The sequence below is a fragment of the Harpia harpyja genome, chromosome 3 (assembly GCF_026419915.1).
Source record: "Harpia harpyja isolate bHarHar1 chromosome 3, bHarHar1 primary haplotype, whole genome shotgun sequence".
Classification (NCBI taxonomy): Eukaryota; Metazoa; Chordata; class Aves; order Accipitriformes; family Accipitridae; genus Harpia; species Harpia harpyja.
The window spans coordinates 66,794,779-66,816,753 of NC_068942.1; the positions used below are offsets into that span (position 1 = coordinate 66,794,779).

Sequence of the window (21,975 nt, forward strand, 5' to 3'; positions counted from 1 at the left end):
TCAGAATTTCTGCTGCAAAGTCACTTAGAACTAGGTACTGTGCCATATGCTATTATGACAGAAACGGATTTATAAAGGTTAGCTTCTGTGTGCATATACAACATGACATGCTTTTAGGAGAAGCATGCCACAGGACAAGGGCTACAGCCTGATCTGTTAAAGTAGCACTGATTTCTATAATTCTCCAGGCCTAAGCAAGCAGAAAAAGTCTCTGGTTTCATCCCATCTTCAGCACATAAGCAGTGGAAACTACTTTCTTTTTATCTGCAAAGTGTTTGACATGTGATAAAAGTTAGGAAGCACTGTGGAAGATTAGTAAAGTGGTAGGTCAGATGGGTCACTAAAAATACCTTAGTTCCATGTTATGAGAATACGGAAGGTCAACCTTTCAGTGAGGTAATTTTGAAGCACATTTTCATATCCAGCAGCAAGCAGCGAGTTACACTTAGTTTCTTAAATATGACAAGCGAAGTATTTGCAAAAGGTTCAGACCAGGGTGAAAGGTTTTTAAGCCAGTTGTACTAGTTTTGGCTAAGATAATTTTCTTCAGAGTAGCTTGTATGGGGCTGTGTTTTGTATTTGTGATGAAAACAGTGTTGATAACACACCCGTGTTTCAGTTCTTGCTGAGCAGTGCTTACACAGAGCCAAGGCCTTTTCTGCTTCTCACAATGCCTCACCAGCGAGTAGGCTGGGGGGGGCACAAGAAGTTGGGAGGGGACACAGCCGGGACAGCTGACCCCAAATGACCAAAGGGGTATTTCTTACCGTATGACATTGTGCTCAGCAATAAAAACTAGAGCGGGGGGCAGAGTTTTGACAGGGTTGCTGTTGTTCAGGTACTGGCTGGGTATCAGTCAGCTGGCGGTGAGCCCTTGAGGCTTTTTGCATGACTTGTTTTTCTTGGTTTTGTTTTTCTGTTTCCTTCTTTACTTATTTAACTGTCTTTATCTCAGCCCACGAGTTTTCTCACCTTTACCCTTCCAATTCTCTCCCCCATCCCACTGCGGGGAAAGTGACACAACAGTCCTTTTTAGCACCCAACGTGGTGCTCAAAAAGTTTGAGATAACAACAAATTTGACCATAGCGTGTTAGAGGGAACTTACAATTATTACATCTGTTTAACAGTTGCTGGTTGCAATGTTGCCTTATTTGTTCTCTTGTATCTGATCTATGCCACGCTCCCTTTTTTGTGCGTACATCAAATTTGAGAGCTTGTTAAAGGCTGGTTTTGGCTTTTGCAGTGTGCTGTGCTGTGCAGCACTTGATTGTGTTTTGCCTGGGAAAACCATGATAAAAGCACTGGCCTTGAGCCTAATCTGGTGTTTGGGCCTTGCCTTGATGCCATCCCTGTACTTCAGGAACCATCTCATGGAGACAATTAACAATTACGTATTTACCCTTCTCCAAGAGCCAGTTTGTGGAGGAAACAAAGAATGACACCTTCCCCTTCTTCTCCTGTGCAGTAGATGTTTTCTGCCTTGTTAAAATAACTCTTCAGTATCTTGAACATCCTTGCATAATTAAAATGCTCCTATTAGTATGTCTCAGGAATCTGTTTCTGGCTTTTCCTAAGGTTAAACAACTATTTAGGAATACCACACAGAGATATGCCCTGAGGCAGTGTGGTTATAGGTGGCAAGGTGTGTGTGAGAATATGGGCAGGTATGTAGAACGGTTGTCACCTCCAGGGGTCTGGGACTTCACCCCTGAACAAGTGCGGGATCCTGATAAACTGACAGAATTTGAAAAAAGGATACTCTGCCCCTGGCAGTGCCAAAGAGATGCAACTTACAGCACTGTGCTGGGACCTGGCCTCTGTCTACTGAGCACTACTGGACATTGCTCAGCACCCTCAAGGGGAAGAAAGATCTGCAGACATACAGACAAACACTAGGGATAAACCAGAGACCCAACCCTCATCTATATCAGTCACCCGTATAGTCAAGAAGAAACAATGGAAGCGGAAGTCAACTCATTCAGTAAGGGAGGAAGAAGCTTCTCGTAGGAGGGAGCAGGAGGAAGACTCAGAAGAGACAGCCTGTTCTGCAGCAGAGCAGTCACAAGAAAAGGAAGGGGAAGAGACTGAAATCATAAACGAGCCAGAAACCACCCGAGCCCTGTCCCTAAGTGAGTTGTGAAATATGCAAAAAGATTTCAGCAGTCACGCAGGTGAGCAAATTATTAGCTGGTTGCTCCAATGTTGGATACTGGGGCCAATAGTCAGGAATTAGAGAGTAAGGAAGCCCAGCAGCTGTTGTCACTTGCTAGGGACAAGGCCATTGACAAAGGGAAGGGGCAGCTGTCCTTGGCCTCTGGAGGTGGCTCCTGCCAAGCGTGAAGGAAATTCCTTCAAGGAAGACCTTGAGTAACCAAGGCAAGTGGACCACCGAGAGAGGTATCCAGTATCTGAGAGAATTAGCTGTGGTGGAGGTGATCTGGACAACAGGACAGCAACCTGGACAACAACCAGGCATCCAAAGACCCAGATGAAGTCCAGTGCACACGGACCAGGTGGCGGAAGTTCGTGCGAGTGCACCAACATCATACACCAGCACTCTGGCAATAATAAGCTGGACAGACATGGAGGCACCAACTGTGGAGGAACTGGCCAGCCAACTCCAGGAATTTGAAGAGAATCTCACTCCCTCCCTACACACCTGTGCCAGCTGCCCCAACAGTGACAGCAACCCAAAAAGAATACGTCTTCTTCCTTGCCCATACCAAACAGCATCTTGGGTGCTGGGACATTCAGGCATTGGGATACAAATTTAGCAGAAGCCACTTGGCCAGTTAACGCTACAGGATCTGCCAACTGACTTGGCTCTGCTCAATTGAAACCCCTGCGGACTGTGAGGGAGATAAAGTTCCCATAGTACACATAAGGAACTGGCTGGGAAAGACAGTCTGGGTTAATCTTTCCTCAGGAAAAGGCAAACCCATTTGTGGCACTGCTTTTGCTCAAGGACCTGGGTGTACGTGGTGGGTAATACAAAAGGATGAGGAAGTCCAACGTGTACAACAAGGAGATTTACTCTTGGGTAAAAATAACCACGATTTGAGTTGAATGATGTTACTGCTGTATGATGCCCTCATTATGCGATGCTGTATGTTGCCACTGCTGTGGCTGCAATATGTCAAAGTTATTACAGCAGGAGTTACTTGAACTAATGAAGAATGAATTTTGTAATGATGATACCTTGCATCATGCAAGTGCAGCAGTGACACAATGTGAGCTGGCTTCACTGTGCAAAAATCCAACGCAACACACTCTCTCCTGTCCTGAATGAGCATTACAACAGATGGAGCCCAAAGTCATACACTAAATGAACTCAAAGGACATTCTGTGGACATTTTAGAGGGGTAACCCTGAGTGAATGATATCTGTATATATATCAAAGGACAGGAAGGTGGGTGTGGCAGGTTAATGAGCATGTATTGGATAGTGTGGGACCTGAGCATGATGTACATGGTATGGAATAAGGGGTAGAAATTGTACAAGTTTTGCCTGGGATAGAGTTAGCTTTCTTCAGAGTAGCTCGTATGGGGCTGTGTTTTAGATTTGCGATGAGAACAGTGTTGACAACACACCCATGTTATAGTTGTTGTTGAGCAGTGCTTACACAGAGTCAAGGCCTTTTCTGCTTCTCACACTGCTGCCAGTGAGTAGGCTGGAGGGCACACAGCCAGGACAGCTGACCCCAACTGACCAAAGGGATATTTCCTACCATATGACAACATAATCAGCAATAAAAACTAGGGGGGGGTGGAGGGCAGGGCAGAGTTTTACCAGGGATACTGTTGCTTGGGGACTGGTTGGGCATCGGTTTGCTCATGGTGAGCCACTGTTGGTTTTTTTTATCACTTGCTTTCCTTGGTTTTGTTTTTCTTTGTTTCCTTCTTTTACTTATTAAACTGTCTCTACTTCCACCCATGAGTTTTCTCACTTTTACCCTTCCGATTCTCCCCCACGTGCCACTGTGAGGGGAGTGAGTGAGCACCTCTGAGGGGCTGAGCTGCTCATTGAATTTAATTGAATTCAGTTAAAACCACAGGAATACTCCACCAGTTTTAAATACACTCATAAGCAATACATTTTATCCCAATAAATACATTTTGTACTTAAGAGCAATGCTGTACTACTTTTAGAAGGAGAGTTATTGGCAGCTAGTAACTGGATGACTTTTCAGTCAGTGTATCTGAAATTTAGTAGGAGACATCAGTGTTCTATATTTATTCAGGAAGGCAAAGAAGTAAACCAAACTTCTCCCAATTTCCAACTTCTACTCAGCCTTGCAATTTGAAATAAACTAATTAAATTGGCCATAGAAAGAATGAAAACTGAGATGAAGACAACATGTTCTGGAACCTGTAGAAGAAGGTACTGACATCAAAAGCTGGTTTATCACGTCAACAATGTATGTTTCCAACTGCTTTACTAGTGACTTCTCTCAAGTCAAGATTAAACTTTTCTTAAACTTCAGCAGTCATCATATATAATTTGAATATTATTAGCATTTTATTTAAGTAATTTAAAAATGTGATTGCTTACTTTTAAAAAACTAATACATATACAATTTGAGGTATCGATTACAAGATTTTTCTCCTACTGTGCTTTCTGCAGTAGTGTTAAAAACATTTTTCAAGTATATACTGGAAATTGGTTTCATTCTGCTATTCGTCAATAAATCTCTCTCTCATTACCTTTCAGTTAGGAGGTAAAATTATATCTGCTGAGAAAATAATTCTAAATTATCTCCTTAGTGAAAATCTGCAAATACTTCACAACATGGTAGGCTACTAAAGGACACATCTTTTCAGCAAAGAAAGCAGGGGCCACCAACCACATACCTAGCTAATATCACGTTAACATTAACAGAAAGTAAGAACCAGGTGTCCTGGGAAGCAAGATGTCTTCTCCATCTTGCACCAGTACTACTGTAGAGGGAGAGCACTGGCAAGGCACAGAAGTGGCAGAACCAGATAAAAGAAAAACAAAGAGTCCCTGTTTTCTAGCATTTGGGAAAGCTGTAATGTAGATCGGTAAACAACACAAAACCTACAGAAATAAGCGCAGACAGGCAGGCAGTCTCACAGGTGCAGTAACATGAAGCTGGTGGGCCTGCTGGAGAAGGAAGAGGATGATGCTGTGTGGCACAGCATACTTAACAGTGGGTCAGAGTTAGGAAGAGGGAGCCAGAATTTTTCAGATTTTTTTTTTTGCCTAAGTTTCCTTTCTGAGCAAACATCACTGCTGAGGGAAAATAAGTCTATCTGCTAATTTTGAATGGTAAGATGCCCTTCTTCCTGTGTCTGGGCCATGGTATAATTCCTAAAGCAAGCAGGCACAGGCTTATAGGCACAGTGATGAAAAAAGTATGGAGAGATATTTTCTATATCTATAAAAGAGATACTGAAAACTGAGGGAAAGATACCTTTTAATGAGTCTTTTCAATTTTACTAAGAATGTAATTGTACAGAAGATTTCAAGTGGCTAACACACAGCCGGACTTCAGGAAAACAAATGGGCCGCATACTTTCAATAGAGAGGCACCAGTAACACAGGCACGTACACACGATGCTGTGCATTTCTGTAATGTGACGTTCTGCCATGAAGAATTCCTGTCATATCTGCACTCGAGCAGAGCGCATTACTGTTTTCTTCCTGGCAAGCTGTGGCAGCTCCTGCTTTGCACAGTTTCCTGAATGACTGCATTAATTTGATTGACTCCAGATCAATGGTGTCTCTAAATAAGATTAAATTACACGTTCCTTCTGCCTGTGTGCTATAGGAGATTACTCTTAGCAGAATCTCAAAGGAAGCAATTAGCTGACCACTGATGTAATGAATCCTAATTATTTTGTTTGTACAAACAATAAAGCCAGAATCATTTGTTTAGCAAAGAAGTGTAATGACTCTGAGCACTCCAGAAAATAAATTGAACAGTGCTACCTAGACCTGTAAATAAGGGGCCTTTGACTTTCTATTTATGCTAAGAATGCTCATGGAATATTTTCATGTAGCTGGGAGCCAACCTTTGAAAGTAACATTTATCATAGTTATTACTGAGCATTTGCTTATGTCCTCAGGTGTGCTAGGTGCCCTGCAGAAATATCCATCTACATTGCTCTGTCATTGGCACCTGCTAAAAATTCACTGCAGCCAGTGCAATTTCCTGCAACTGTTTTTTGTTAATCAACAAGAAGTCGCTCACATTGCAATCACTGCTGTTCCTAAGGGCACCAGTGGCTGGGGCATGTCCTCAGCAAAGGATGAATTATCAGAAAAAAAGCACATTAATATACATGTAGCAGGCTCTACTCTGCCCAGCATTTGGCCATGCAGGCTAGAAATGTAATGAAAACAGAAGGCACTGGAATGAGACTGGCTGCAGCTGGGTCTTCCCCTTCTCCAAGTTGATCTGCTGCTGCTGCAAACAGCTCAAACAGGAGAGACAAGCAGAGTCACTGGGGACCTCATGTTGCAGAAAGCAGAGATCAGTCCAAAAATAGCTGAAATTCTGCCACCACTGCTGATTTTGTGTCACCCGAAAGCATGAGGGAGCTGACAAATTAGAGATAACCTGATCCCATTGCTTGCAGACTCACTGGGTGTTGCAAGTACAGTGATGCAGCCCCCAACCACGTGTACTTTCTGCAGGTATTAACTCCCAGGATCAGCCATTCTCTCAGAGTAGTTGGTTTCCTTCACCATGGTTTTGAAAGGATATTCAAAACATACAAAAATATTTTGCCTAATCTTTCTTTCATTTCTAGCCATACTTTAGGTGTTAAATCTGAATTTAAAATAAACTCCAAAGCCACAAATTCTGCAGATGATTTGCTTTTTGCCTTCTCTCAACCTGAAGAGTGATGCACCCAAAGGGGATCAACATTATTTTCTTGTTCTCTTAAGTGGTGCTCAACAATCTTATGGGAACACAGGCTCACATCCCGATAAAAGCCTTAGCCTGAATGAAAAAGACACCTCTGCCTACAGTACTTGAATTCTCATTGTAGTGACACTGTTTAAATATAGAATGAAGGCTCTGAAGTCAGCAAAATCACACTGAAGTGAGCAAGGTGTTAAGTTACTGCAACATTCATACTGGCTGAAGGGAAACTGCAAATTACTTGTTGGTGCAATGGGAGCCATTTCCTTCATGCTTATGAGGTATTTCAGTTCTTCGGTCCTTCCCACCCTGAGCTGTTTCTCTTTGTTTGTGTTTAGTAGCTATTTAAAACTCATCGAATGCTTTTTTGGTGCTCTTGCTGTAGTCCTAATTGACAAATGTTTGCTGCCTGCCATTATGTTATTCCAGTATCCTTGAAAATTAACTGAAGACTTTAGTCTCCTTTGGAGAAGTTAAGGAGGAATAAATACCACCTACCCCAAGGCAGGTGGGACAGATGAATTAAAAAATGGTATCTAATTGTGCAGTGGAGATGTGCTTATGCCTAAAGTTTTTGTTTTGTTTTTTTCCCCCCTACAAATGACCCAAAAGCAGAAAATTCCTTTGCTGGTCTTCTGGAATATCCCTTTAGTCCTCTTCTATGGAAAAGCAGCACTACTAATGTTTGGCTGCCTCTACACCAAGTATTAAAATGTCATATTGTTTTTCCAGCCTGAAAAATTCTAGTGACCTTACTGGATGACCAACAGTACCGAACAATTAATGCTAAACCAGACAGGCAAGAACAGAAACTCTTTGGGGGTTGTCAGGAAGGCTGAACTGTGGCCAAAACTATTCAAGGGATGTGTGAAAACTACCTTAAATTGGCCAGTATTTTGCTGGGGAAAAATATTGGAGATGCTACTCCACATTTGAATACCAGAGGAATATCTCATTGGAATGAGCAAAGTCTTGATTTCTGGCCATACTAGAAGTGCACTATACTGCACCCTTTAAATATTGGTCTCTTCTAAAGAGATGTTGCAACAGGAGAAATCAAGGGTTTGATTTAGCTTAAGATGATGATATGATTATGTTCCTGCAACACGTTATTCATCCAATCTACTCTGTGTTGGGCAAATAAAGCCTTATTCTATTCCTTCTGAAAACAAACGGAAAGTGAGGTGACAGTACAAAGTAGAAGCTAACAGTGTCTATAAACAAAGTAAATTGTGACAGAGAGAAAAGACTCAGTTCAACACTGCTCAGGTCAACAGAAAAACCCGCTGACTTTATGAAAACAGGATCAGAAATGAGGCTTGGGTTTAATAAGACACTTGCAGCATTTGGGTTTTTTTAAGCTTCTCGTTATCATCTCCTGTACTGCTTCTGTTTCTTATGTCATCACTTCCAAAAGAAAATCCTTCACAGGAGGAATTCTGCTGCTTAAAATAAGGATTAGTCTAATAACATTAGATAAATCTCTTTACTTTCTCTGGTTTTCTGCATTAGAAAGAAGGTGGGCTGAATGATCCAAAGCAATTTTTTTCACAAGTGTCTAAAGAATTCGAAGTCTCATTTTCAAAATTATTTAAGGCACTTGGCCCCTAAATCCTTTAGAGAGAGATTTGGGCTTTTCCTTAGGCTATTTTGAAAAATGAATTAATTTCATGTAGATGTATAAAAACTGAGTTCCCCATCTCTCCTAGGAGACGGATATTTAGCTTCTAGAGATGCACTAAGCATAGCTCAAGAGTAAAAACTCTGTAATATTTTTCCTTTTAAAATCTGGAGAAAATAAACCTCTTAAAGAAGAGAGGCTCTTAATAAGCAAATTAACCTCAAGAATCTTTAGAAAAGTTTAATTTAAAATAATTATCTGCAAAATGTCTGATCAAACATGTTTTAGCTTAATGATAGGAAACTGTCATACCTTTCTGAATCTGTCTGGTTCTTCTGAAGATCCAGGACTCTGTTTAAAAGAAAAAAAAACAAGCAGCATGAACTTAAGATCCTAGTGGAGAGTGGAGCCTACAAATGAGTGTTCACCTGTCAGCAGATGTTTCTTTCAAATGGTCATCTGGATAGAGTGAACCAGAAGGAGATTCTTTTTTAATGAGCTTTTTAACACACATTAGGCAGAAAGCTGAAATGTCTGACCATTTGAATCAGATGAGCCGTTCTTCCAGCAATAGCTTTGACTTTACTGACACCTACTGACTATATTTATGCTTACACAAGGTTTTGGTCAACAAAGCATATCATTACAATCAATGGCAAACAATTCTTAGAAATATGTTCTTTATTAATAGAGGTCATGCTTACCTTCCATGCACTTTAAAGTATTTGTATTCTAAGTAAGCTTTGGACTTGAAGACAAGGTTTCCCAAAGCAGAAAATTTTCAGGTGCCTCAAATTTTAGGTGTTCGAGTTCAGATACCTTTCAAAGCACTTGCATACAGAAAGTACTATAAAGTCTACTCCTCCGATTCAGGTATGTTGAAGTTGAAGACATAATATAAGTAGTTAAGCCAGAAAAATCTTAATTATGTATGTTGACACTAAGAACATGGGAATATCTTTAGCATGCTCTGGAATATGTTATACATGGAGATGAATTCTGCCATCCTTAGCATGTCTTTTATACATAAGAACTCGGTAACTTCTTTAATCATTTGGTTCTTGCATTAAAATACCTCCTCTTTATTTCACTCCAAATCCTTGGCCCATAAAGACAATTTCAAAAAGGACTAGGTCCTTCTGTGCACAGTTACTTTCTGAGTCCATTCAGTCAGTGGCTGTTCTGATCACTCTGTCTCACAGCAGGAGACACAAATAATGAACAGTAAATATATTCTTACTGCAGGACCTCTTAAAAAAATAATTCAGTGGAGAACTTTGTGTGGAAAAAGGGCAAAAAACTAGAAATCCTTGTGCCCAGAAGTAGGTGTATATCCAAAATACTCACACACACAAACATCTCACAGTCCCCAACTGGGTGCATCTTTGACAACAGCCAATTGTCATTCTGTTTTGAACCCTGCATTTTAAGAAATATTCTGAGCATTGCTTACAAAGGAAAAAAGATAGCGCACAACTCTTATTTTAATACAAGAATATTTCTGCTTATATTTATGAATATGTGGCTGTGTTTGTTCTGTCTTGGATGGCACCTACTAAGGGAAGTTTCGATTAAGCAGACACACACACATACTGTTGAATTATGACTAGCAATGTGAAGCAATCTAAAAGAGCAATGGCAGAGATCAGCGACTGTGAATTGAGTGTTGTCACCTACCGGTGAACTCATGGACTCTTTCAGCATAGATTTGTAGAGCATCCATCGGTAACGCAGGTCCTCCAGATCTTCAGAGTTTCCAATAACAGAATGAAGATGAAGAAGGTCCTCAAAGAGACGCTGACCATCAGGCACACGAGACTGCAGCTCCTGCAGGGAAAGACAAGGTCAGCGGCAGCTCAGAATTCAAGAAGACCCCACTTTTTAAATCTAGCATTCAAAAGAACAGTGGTACTAAAGCAAACTACTGGGTACTCTGGAATAGTGCATTTATTTTTGTTATCACTTTTTTGGCCTGAAATTTTATTAAAGGGTCCACTCATCTGCAGGACTCCTATAGCCTTGGATATTTCTGTTTGTTTACTTTCTTACAGCATCCATTGTCATTGCATCTGGCCATATTCAACAGAAAGAGAAATAATGAGGCCAAATACCAGACACCGATTTTAATCAGCTTCTTTTAATGAACACCTTTGCCATACCACACTGGAAATGTCCAGTCTGACAGCTAGATGCCAGGGTGCTCCCTTCCATTCTACCACTCTGGCTGTGGCAGACCTTTCTTAGTAGAAGGGGTGAAATACTTGTCCTAAATTCCAGAGCTTCATCTACTCTAGAGTCTCCTAAAGCAGAGAGTCTAGTGTTTGAGGTTGGGTTGGTTTTTTGGGTTTTTTTTTTTAATTTTTAGGGTTTTTTTGGTTTGTTTTGCAGGGGGGGGGTTTGTTTGGTTTGAGGGGGGTGGGTTGTTGGGTGGTTATAGGGGTGTGTGTGGTTTTTTTGTTTGTTTGTTTTTTAATTCTGAAAGAATTTGCACTTATTGCAACTTTGTCTCCATCTTCATCCCCTGAAAACTAACCTCCAGTTTGCTCTGGCGTGCCTTAATTTCCTCTGGGGAAGCTGAAGTCACAGCAAGAATTTTGGTCAGTTTGGTGTTTTCTCCTTGTAACCATTCTTCAAAGTCGTGTAGGAGCTTCAAGTGGCTGCTTGTATTTTGCCCTTCTCCTATCCTCTCCTAGGTTACAAAACAACAAGAACAAAAAAGCCCTTGCTGTTATGTCAGTTGATTCCTTTGAAGGCCTGATTGCAAGATCTTAACCTCCAACTTTGTAACCCATAGTAGCAGATGAAGCCAGTAAAATTGTTCTTGTGAAGCTCATATGAAGGCAGATATGGAGTCTCCCTCTTACCTGCTTGTGGTTGGGATCTACATCTAAAAGACGGAAGGCAGGTCCAGACATCCATCTGCTGTCCACAAATGCTATTTTCTTCTTATCAGTCACTGGTCTATTTAACTGCCACTTTTTGAGAAGACTTGAAAACACAAAACCAGAGACATCAGTGCAGTGAAGCATATAATGATGAGACATCCACATTTTGACCAGGGTTATGGGGGACTCCTCTGGTGAAATACTATTATTATTATACTATTATTACTATTAACAGCACTATTAATATTAAAGTTATTTCCAACATCTTTTTAACAAAATAAGATCAAGACAGGAGTATCTCAAAGTAGCACCAGTCCTCTAGTTCTAATATTTCCAAGTGTTTTGTTTTCTTTTATTCAGGGGAGTGAGGGACCAAAAAAAATACTACCTTGACAATATACCTTCCAGTCTGGTAACAGCAGGCAGTACAATCAAGTCTTCCTCAATTTAGTTATTCCATTTTTATGCCTATTCTGACACCATGTACAAATATACTCACACACGTAGCACAGTATTAAATTTTAATACAGACTAGCAAATACGAGCAGCAGTTTGACACTGCATAGTGAGGGCAAAATAAATTAAGTCCACATTTGCCAGCTAAGAGAGGATTTTAGCTCTGTTTATACTCTTGCAGATTTGCAAAAGGCACAAATCCCAGTGCAGATATAGACTCTTTGGAGATATCTCCAGATCAGACAGCAAGGAGAACAGGAAGGTGAGGCAGAACAGCAGAAATCACCCAGTCTATGTCCTGTTTCCTCTGATATGGACTGGCAGTACAATGGTGAGCCAGGTCCTAAGGAGACACTGCCTACTCCAAGCGTGAGGTAAAGGCAGCCTCATAGACTGCTCTGGTCCTTGGATTCTCTAAAATGGTTTTCTTGAAAGTAATGATTCCCAGTTTACAAATTATTAAAATCTCATTTGCTCCTAGCATTGTAATATAGCTGTTCACTTTCACAGCACAGAGCTTAAAGCATCAAGTGTGTCTGGTCATATAGAAGTAAAGAGCATCCCCTTGAAGGGACATGAGGAAGATGTACACGAACACTTACCCAGTTGCCATCTCCTTCAGTGATCTCCAGGACTCCTTCAGCTGATCCAGCTCTGCTTGGACATGAGCAGTCTCCTCTGGAGAAGAATTCTCCATGACCAGCTGGCCATGAGCTTCCACAAGGTGCAGCTGGATCTCCTTATCTGGAAACTCAGCTAGCCATCTCTGAAACGTACAGCCCTTACAGTTACTTCTAGGTATCCTGGGTAAAGCAGAGGCTATGTCAGACTGAAGGCCATGTTCAGCCCAGGACTATGCTGGTTCTGTTGGCACTAGCTAGAACATACCTAGCAGGAAAAAAAATACGCTGTGGATTCTTGCAAAGAGCCAACATGGGTCAAAGAGCTGATGGAAAAACTTAAAGGGCACAAGCTGTCAATGCACCCCTTCTGTAGCTTTCCCATGAGATATTTTGGTTTCCCATACAAAGGCAAAAACTGCCAGCTAAGTAATCTGCCAGAGTGAACCTAGCATGCAAAATACTGCTACACAGGGAAAAGCTAGCAGCTCACAGCTGTGGAACAGCTCAGTTCAACACAGTATAAGGTTAGCTAACAGGGTAATAATGTTCAATGTATCAATGAGTACCTACAGGCAAAGGTAGGTGTTGTCCAGAGAGGTCACCCTGGTGGGAAGAGCTCTTTTTAAAACCACCTATCCTTTGACAATACTTTATCCATCTCACCAGTTCTTAGCCATTTCTCACTGTTCTTGTCTTTTACCTAGCTCCACATCCTACAGCACAGGGCAAAGCAGGGAGGCAGCAGCAACCAACAGTTATTGCATGAGGAACAAACCATCATTACTCTCCCCAACCAGGAAAACCTCACTAGAAAACCTCCGCCCTTATTGTCTGAATGCTGCAAAGTGAATAATTAACATCTTACACTAAGATGCTTTTCTCACCTCAAGGTCTGCCACCCTGCCCTCGGTGTTCTGCTCTCCATCAGCACCCTGGTAGGAGTCAATCCTCTCTGTGGTTACTGTGATCCACTGCTGGAGGTCAGAGAGTTTGTCATTATATGCCCAATGCTTCTGAACGTGCTCTTCACTCTGCTGTATCATCATCTACAAATGATAAAAATATGTCAGCAACTAAACACAGACAAAAAGCAGTTTCATTACTGGATCTAACACTGTGACTACTGGCACAGAATCGCATGGGCAAAAAGGAAAAAACCATCTGTTAATGAGACACAAAACCCCTGTATCCTTTAGCATCAGTGGCACAGAAAACACCTACAAGCTCCTGCAGGCCTGAATTCAACCACATGGGGGGGCATTAAGCACTAGAGTAGCTCCCTCCCTTTTCAGCTGGAACAGAATAAAGAATATGGTTGGTTTTTTTATACACCAGTCAATATTAAATACATCTTACACTCCCTGAATCAGAAATGACTGTACAGACTTATTTGGCAGAAGTCCAGTTCAGCGATAAATGGGGTTATTGAGATTGAAACTAGAATTCCACAGTACATATTAGGGTAACACTTTATCATACGTATTTTTATGGTGACCTGCATAACTAAGGTAATTTCATAATAATATCTTCTAAGACTGCTTTGGAGGTCCTTTTAGAGCTATGTTTACAAGCTACAAAATGCCTCACTTCAAAACAAGTAATTATGCAATTGCAACACTTTTCTCTCATTAACTTTTAGGTCACAAAGCTATAAAAAACCCAAACAGTTTGATACAAAAACACTATCCAAGAATCTGTGAAGAAGTCCAAACACCTCCACGATAATGTAACTATGAGGTCTTTTGGTCAGAAATCTCAGGCCCACTCCAGAAATAACTTATATAGATATAAAATCTGTGTGGATGGTATCCTATCCCAAAGGGAAATCACATTACAGTTAATCAGAGAATCCTGGAAGTGTTATCAAAGTCTTAAGAATTCAGTGCTTTTTTCCCCTCAAAATATCTGTCACTCAAAGCATATAATCTCATATGCTCAAAGATTTTTTTTATATTTTTAAATAGTGGCAACTGACAACTCCTCAGGCAACTAAAAACTCTCCCTTATGTTACCTCCAATGATCTCTTCAGGGCCTGAGAGTCAGATGAAAGTTGATTCATTTCACGCCTGTGTGTGGTATTTGACTGAACAAGCTTCTCTACCTCCTCCATTTGAATCGCAAGCTCTGCCAAGTCATCTTGAATCATCTGCAGAGGAAAAGACAGATTCCATATGGGTAATGTGCTAGATGTGGCATGGACCCCCACAAAACATACACTAAAAGTATACACTAAAATACATTTGACAGCATGAGGGGGAAAAAAACCCAAACCAAACAATCACTATCATTAAGAAAATTAATTTTTTTGATGTCTAGAAGTAAATCTTTCTGAAAGAAATGGTTGGATGTTCTTACATGCTACCAGCTGATAACAAAGAAGACAAGCTGCTGAAAAGCTGCCAGAGGAGACATACTATAATTAGCTAAGTACTGCAAAGGACTATGATGATAACACCTCTGTGGTCACCAAGGGTGAAGTGGCTGAATCACCGTAGCTCACCATGGTGAAAAGGAAGAGTCACATCCCCTCTCTCTTCCCCTCCTGCTCCTCTCTCCCCTCTCCCAGCTATGTAGTCCCACTGCATGCCTTGAGCAGGCTCTACTGCATGTTGGACTCTTTGCTGAACCAGTTCCAAACACTAACCGAGTGGAAAGTGATCATCTTCTTCTGTTATTATTTTTTTCTTATCTCAGCCAGCTGAATTAGCCTGGGGAGTAAATCCAGCACGTGTCAAAGCTGTGACAAGATAAAGAGCAGGAAGGGGGGGATGCAGGAGGAGGTGGGACAATGGAAACTCCCTGCTTTTGGAGGGAGTTCAATTGGTTCAGGTTGTCTTGTGCAGTTTCACTCCTAGTGGGAAGTATCAGGATACATTTCTTTAGCAATAAAACTAGCCCAAGAAGGTGTGGCACCAACAGCTTCCAGCTGCTTGTTCCTTCCCTCAAGCCCAGTCTGCCAGTTCTTCAGCCGCATTGCTTCAATTTCATCTACTCCATGCTATAAACTGGACCAAATGAAATTATCTAACACACAATCAATTGAGGGGACAAGGTATTGAATTCCTAATGCTAATAAAATACGAACAAACAGGACCACAATTAACTGAGGATATCATGGTCAAACATTACTGTAATGTACCTGCAGTCTCTGGAGTTGTGTTTTTTTACCCAAGAGGTCAGGCCGTGGTTCCTTCTCTAGATCTAATTTGGCTTTGATGGCAGTTAATTTCTTCTGTAAAGGTGTGAAACCAGCGTCAAAGTCCTTATGTTGTGATATCAAATTCTAGATGGAGAAAGAAGAAAAAAGATCCAGCATTCAACATATATCCCTTGGCATCATCTTTTGTCAATGTCCATTTCATACTCAGAACAAACACCAAGCTACACTATGCAACAAACCACAAATTTATTTGAATATTTGATCAACCTAGGAAAAGGGATTGGGCACAGCTGGTTAGTACTAAATTTTTATCTATAAAACTGGCTTAGTAAAAGATTGATCATTGCCTTTGTCACAGGCAAAGACTGTATATGGGCTTGGAAGCTTACCTGGAGTTTGCTCTTGCTTTGCAGCAGACTTTTATGTAGAATTTCTCTCTCCTTTGAAGCTTCAGCTACTTCCTGCAGGAAAGACTTTGCTTTTTCCTCACCAAGGACGTTATTTAGCAAATCTTTCTTCAGCTGTAATGTCACCAACTTCTCTTTGAACTGGGAGCTTTCAGCTAGAGCAGCCTAAAGGAGAAAAATTCTTCCAGTGAAATCATACCAAAAAAATAAAAATCTTTTAACCATATTGTTCTCACACAAGTCACACAACGAAAGCAGTATGACAAATTCAGGTAAAAACAGCATGCTGGGCCGACAAGGGGTAACAGAAGGTACCTGGACACTGCCCAGTTAAAGGAAAAGTCTTCCCGATAATGTTAGAAGCATCAGGACTGCATCCATTTTGTGAACAGAAATAGAGGAAAGCTGTACTATGGAAAGAGTTGTCTGTGCAGAGGAGAGGCCTAAACAACCAACAGAAAGGACAGCTTGAATGCTCATCCTGAGGATAATCTACATCTCTGTTCACAGACACATTTATTCTGGAGATCACAGGGATGACAAAGTAACAAACACACCTTGCTGGGCACATGCAGAAATCATGCATTATAATCCCATGACTATATTAATACACACTTCTTAACAAGAGTCCACAGACTTCCCATCTAGGGAGATCTCGGCTAATGTTAAACAATATTATCATCATTGTTAAAGATATCTAGCACTTTAATTCAGCCTATTCAGTTGACAACTCCAGTTAACCCAATGGAGGGCAGAAAATAAGACATTCTGCTACAGCTAGAGCTAAGTATTGACCTCCATACTGGGGGGTTTCCTGCCATACTGGAAAGGCCCTTCCAGCTGCTGCAGGCAGCTGCTGGCATAGCTTGGACAAACACAAACCAAGTATCAGTTTCTGAACTCAGTAACAGGTTTGCTACCTCTATGTGAGCCAGCGCTGGCTCCGGAGTCTCCAGGAGCATCTGGATCGATGGCTTCCACTGTTGAAATTCTTGCAGGGGATTTTGGAAGAGTCGCCTCAGTTGGGTTTCTGTATCAGCGCTCATTTTAGATGTCTTGCCTCTAACACTGCAAGGATAAAGTGACAGCCGAGAGAAGGATTACAAAGAAATCCAAGTCCAAACATCCTATTCATCAAGGCATGAATTAACACAATACTCATGTGTAAACTGTATCCAACACAAAAGCCTCAGTCTTTTTTACTGTCTGAGCCTGGTGTTGCATACTGACAGCTGCTCAGAGACATCTGACAAAACTTTATTTAGATGCCATAGACACATTTGTCTCTTGTGCAACTGTGTATCAGGAATTACTTTGCCTTTCTAGCAGCCAGCAGTCTCCCCTTGCATGTGATCTTTCTTGGCTTCTATCACCAGCATGATTTAACAAATCATATTATCACAGCAGTCTCCCTGACTGATTGGAGGAACAAGCCAAGAGTGTCTAGAATTTAACTGCAGTTGCCTGTATTGTTTTACATATTACTGAGTCTTTGTTCCTTTAAAAAATTACATTAAGAAATCTTTGATCACACTATGTTACCTACAAAGAGGAAAATACATATTTTTTTCAGATATAAATTTATTTAATTTTGCAGAACTGCTTGTATTTATATTAACATATATAGGTGATTCTGATAAAAGCTTTGTATTTTTATATATATGTATACACATACATGCATAGCTACATAAGTGTGTGTGCATATATATATATTTAAAAAAAAAATCAGCACACATTCATTAAATCTCCAGGCTTCTCTTACAAAGGCTTATCCAAAATACAGCTGAGTAACAAGGCCTAGCAGTGACACACCCCATGCAGCCGCCTCCTGTTTTTCTCAGCTTTCCTGATCTCCCAGTTTGCAGAATCCTATTTGATATGGCAGAATGAAGCTCAAACTATATGTTCACATGGGAACAGTATCCTGCAAATTCACAAGACAGGCAGGCAAGAGCAATGCCAATCAAGATTAATACCGCCTTTCTATAAAACCAGAAACAATAATCTTACCTGTGTCACTGGGACGTTATGGAGCTAAACAAAGGCAAGCTTGCAGAGGCCAAAAGCTCCACAAATAGAAAGTTCTGACATTACATGTCCTTTGCCATTTGCTCTGCTGCCCCTGCCAGGCTCAGCATGAAGCTGCCAGACTTCGGAAAGAAGATTTGGAGAGAAGCTGGCAAAAGAGCAGCTGCCATTTTCTACCCAGAGGCAAGTCCCCTGCCTTCTCTGCTTCTCTTTCAACATTGTTTACTTGTTAGTTTTTAAACTTAAATCCTTTCCCATAATGACCTATAACCCTTTCAGCAGGACAGCATACTGTGCACTGGACAGAGGGAAATAAGCTTGGATACAGTAAAAAAACTGACCTTTTTCCTTAAAGAAAAAAGATCCCTTCTTCTAGTTTGCAAAATTTGCTGCAGCTTCTTTACTTCCTGATTCCAGGCAGCCTGGAAACGGAAACACTGAGGTCTGGGGAGAGGCTAAACTTTCAGAGTTTCCAACCCAAGGCAAGTTGAAAACAGGAATCATGCATGTATGCCGCCAGGAGAAGGGGAATAAACTCTGCCAAATAATTGCTAAGGCTGATGAGTCACCACAACAAACTCAGTAAGGGAGGGCCATAATTCTTCTGAACCGTTTACTACTACAGCTTCTGTCCTGATTTTCTAGTTGCTGTCATGAAAGGCAAGCAAAATACATAAATTATTATTATAAAATGCTAAGAAGATCAAATTAGCTGCCAACAATCTAATTTTCTTCAGACCATACACAACATTAATGATGCAAGATCACTGCTTGAAAACGGCCAGCAGCCTACAGCTCCTAGCAAATGGCTAAAATTACAGGTTTATTGAAATGTGGAGGCGGATGTAATTAGTAGAAGCCTTGCTTTTCTACCGATCACCTGCAATCAGACGGCATATCAGTTTTTTCTTAGGCCCCTGTCAATCCCTTCAATGCCAGAGAGAAGATGGCCCCTACCTCCCCAGCATAATCAGACTTCACACTACCTTTGATACTGCTGTATTGCAGAAACAACATTCTCAGCGTGTGGCTGCACGTCTTGGGAAAACCGTAGCAGTTCTTTAAGCTGAGCCTTCAGCCTCTCAACCTTGGACTCTTCTGCGGCCAGAGCTGCTCTCGTTGCCTTAATCATAAAAATAATGAACAGATCACACCTTATGTAGTCTCTGGCACATGAAATGAAGATATAAGGCTGTCTCTCAGGGTATTCAGAAGTCCCCTTTCTGCTGCCTTTTTTCCTGGTTGTAAGGAATATGGACTTTGCTAAGGCAGAAGAAAACATTCTCAGGAACAGTTTTGTTCCATCAGGCTTGCTCTCCTCTCCTCACACTGCGTAGCCTGTGCATCTGATCTGCAGTGTTCACTGTTTGAACAGAGTGAATCACAAACAGGCCCAGTTTCAGTTCACTGATTGCAGTATATAACATGAGATGCGTTTCTGGAGCAGTCTTAACTGCATCTGTTTGCATGAACAGACCTTTCTCAAAGACTCACATATACAGAATGTTAATTCTAGGGTGACATAGGGAAACAAAACCAACAAAAAACCATGCAAATATAGCTGGATTGAACCAGTCTGTATTTTGCGGATTCTTTTTGCATACACTTTTCCCAGCTAGTCCTGCTGAGTTCTAGACACACAAATAGCAATGAAAGGCATTTTGAGAAGAGATAATAAATGCAAAACCAGCCCTCAAGAGGAAATGAGTGATAAAGATTCTTATCCACTTTATGTGTGACAAACTTTTTGCACTCATTTTTGCAACAGATTGATTTTGGTGTAAATGCTGGATTGCTACAAACTTGGGACTTATGAATGAAGGTGTCTCTGCTGGTAAAGGAATACAGGTACCCACGTTACACAGATGAAGGATATAATATAGAAATGGTCTTACCAAATACCCCAGAAATATATGTATTTGTGTGTGGGTATGTATATATGTATTTGTGTATACAGTGAGGCATTATTTTCCTGCGTCTTTTTAAGTAGAGCAAATGGTGTTGTTCACTCTGTATTGTGCTCTTTTTGCATATGGTCCCTTTGGACTCAAGACACAAACTCCAACACATCCTCCAACCCCACTGCCTCTGTGTAGAGTGAGATAAAGGTTAGAATAGTTGATTCCATTGTTGCTATTCACATTTTCCTCAGTCTGTTTCATACACACTCATACTCTTTCCTTATCACCTTTAACCAATGGGACAGGCACCTGTTGGATGTTGTTGAAAATATTTTAATAAAGAAATTAAAATCTAATTATATATAAGAGTTTGGTTTGATTAAGAAGTAGAAAATTGTGAAGCATAATGTATAGCAGTGTTAAGTTTGAAATGTAGTCATAGAAACTTTAGGAACTGTGTTATGTGTGACCATAGGAACCTTAGTATTGTTAAGTTTGAAATAAGCTAACCATAGAAACCTCACCAGGAAGTTACTGGTCTTTCTATGTTTTGTTTCAAAAACTAAGGAAACCGTCATGGACACCAGTTTGCTGCTTGGAAACCCCCTTACCCTTCCCATCTCGATTTGAGTATCGAGGATTCCAATCAGTAGAGTTAAGTGAAATTGACCAATGATTGTTTTAACATAAGAATATTAATAAGGTGGTATGATTAAAAGACCAATCATTGAAAAGGAATTAACATTTTGTTTGGAAATCTAGTGAATATGTATAACAGGTGTGTATTTAACTGTATAGTTAAACAAGACAGGTGCACATGATAGGTGGAGCGATCCCCCGTGTGCCCAGCGCTGCAATAAAGGAGTGCCTGCTTCTTAACTTCTCATTGCTGTTAAGGAGTTTTATTCCGGATTTCGGCAACAATGTGACTGCGTGTTCAATCTACGACTGCGCTCGATCCTGCTGGTTTTAGGCATACAAAGGGTAACAACTTACACTGCATTTTCTCCACAGAGTTACAAACTCATCTTCGGTCTTTTCCCCTTCCCCAGGGTCCAGGTCATTTTCTAGTCTCTGTAGATCTTTTCTTAACTCCTGGACATCTGCTTCTAATTGTCTGGCTTGGCACTTATAGGCACTTTCTGACTGTTGGATCTTGAGCAATCTCTCCTCCTCCTCACTACTCAGCAGTTTCAACTTCTCCAAGGCTTTTTTTAGCTCTTCGAGTTCATCCTTCATTCTCTCAGCTCCAAGTGGGGAGGTATTCTGAATCACCTCTGCACACTGATTTTCAAGGTGCTTCCACTTCTTTCCACCACTCCTAATGTTTTTGGCAATTTCCTGCAGAAAGAAATTAAATAAAGATTAGCTGCAGGAACTGGAAGTTGGGGAAAAAGCTGCAAGCAGTAGGAAAAAAAGACCACCTCTCCTGGTTATACATATTTTGTTCTTCACTTCTTATTTCAAAGTATGTCTCTTTTCAAGTGACCAGAAGCCAGGGTTGGTCATTTGACTGCCTTCTGAGTAATACTAAATGCTGTGTTTCTGAAAATACTGGCTTGATTTTCATCAATATTTGTCACCTGAGGTCCCTGACAAAGAAAACAGGAGCTGCAGGCACTAAGAAATACTAATAGTCAGATCTCTGAGAGATTTAAAGCTAAACAGTTTAAACAGTAGCACCAAAATATTGGATACTGTTCTCAGAACTGGTATTTTTATCACCAGCTTTAATCTCTCAAAACCTGTGAGCCTTCAGGCTCTATTTGGATCATGTTTACCATTCATTTAAACAAGTTTAAAGGGCAAGATTCTCAAAGAATCACATAACCATAGATCAGGCTTCAAGAAAAACAAAACAGACCAACCTGTGACTCATTCTACAGTTGGAAGAACCATTATGTACTAATAGTTTTAGGACCTGATACAACTCTTCTCCCCTAGCCCATGTTTCGATCACCACCTTGCTTTGTTTGTGGAATTCTTTTCTCAAGTACACC

The 21,975-nt window shown here is 40.8% G+C and overlaps 1 protein-coding gene across 9 annotated transcripts in view; it reads right to left on the reverse strand.

The window, feature by feature from the left end:
- Positions 1 to 21,975, reverse strand: part of SYNE3 (spectrin repeat containing nuclear envelope family member 3) — a 93,516-nt gene that overhangs the window by 21,609 nt on the left and 49,932 nt on the right. For 8 of the 9 annotated variants that reach the window (XM_052783075.1, XM_052783079.1, XM_052783082.1 and 5 more), the window contains 12 exons: positions 20,972 to 21,316; positions 19,061 to 19,197; positions 16,967 to 17,114; positions 16,029 to 16,211; positions 15,619 to 15,762; positions 14,491 to 14,625; positions 13,363 to 13,524; positions 12,458 to 12,621; positions 11,379 to 11,502; positions 11,048 to 11,203; positions 10,192 to 10,341; positions 8,827 to 8,865 (listed from right to left, as the gene is read on the reverse strand). In XM_052783075.1, the coding sequence (XP_052639035.1) occupies positions 8,827 to 8,865; positions 10,192 to 10,341; positions 11,048 to 11,203; positions 11,379 to 11,502; positions 12,458 to 12,621; positions 13,363 to 13,524; positions 14,491 to 14,625; positions 15,619 to 15,762; positions 16,029 to 16,211; positions 16,967 to 17,114; positions 19,061 to 19,197; positions 20,972 to 21,316 (1,887 nt within the window). The other variant, XM_052783084.1, reaches the window with a different exon arrangement.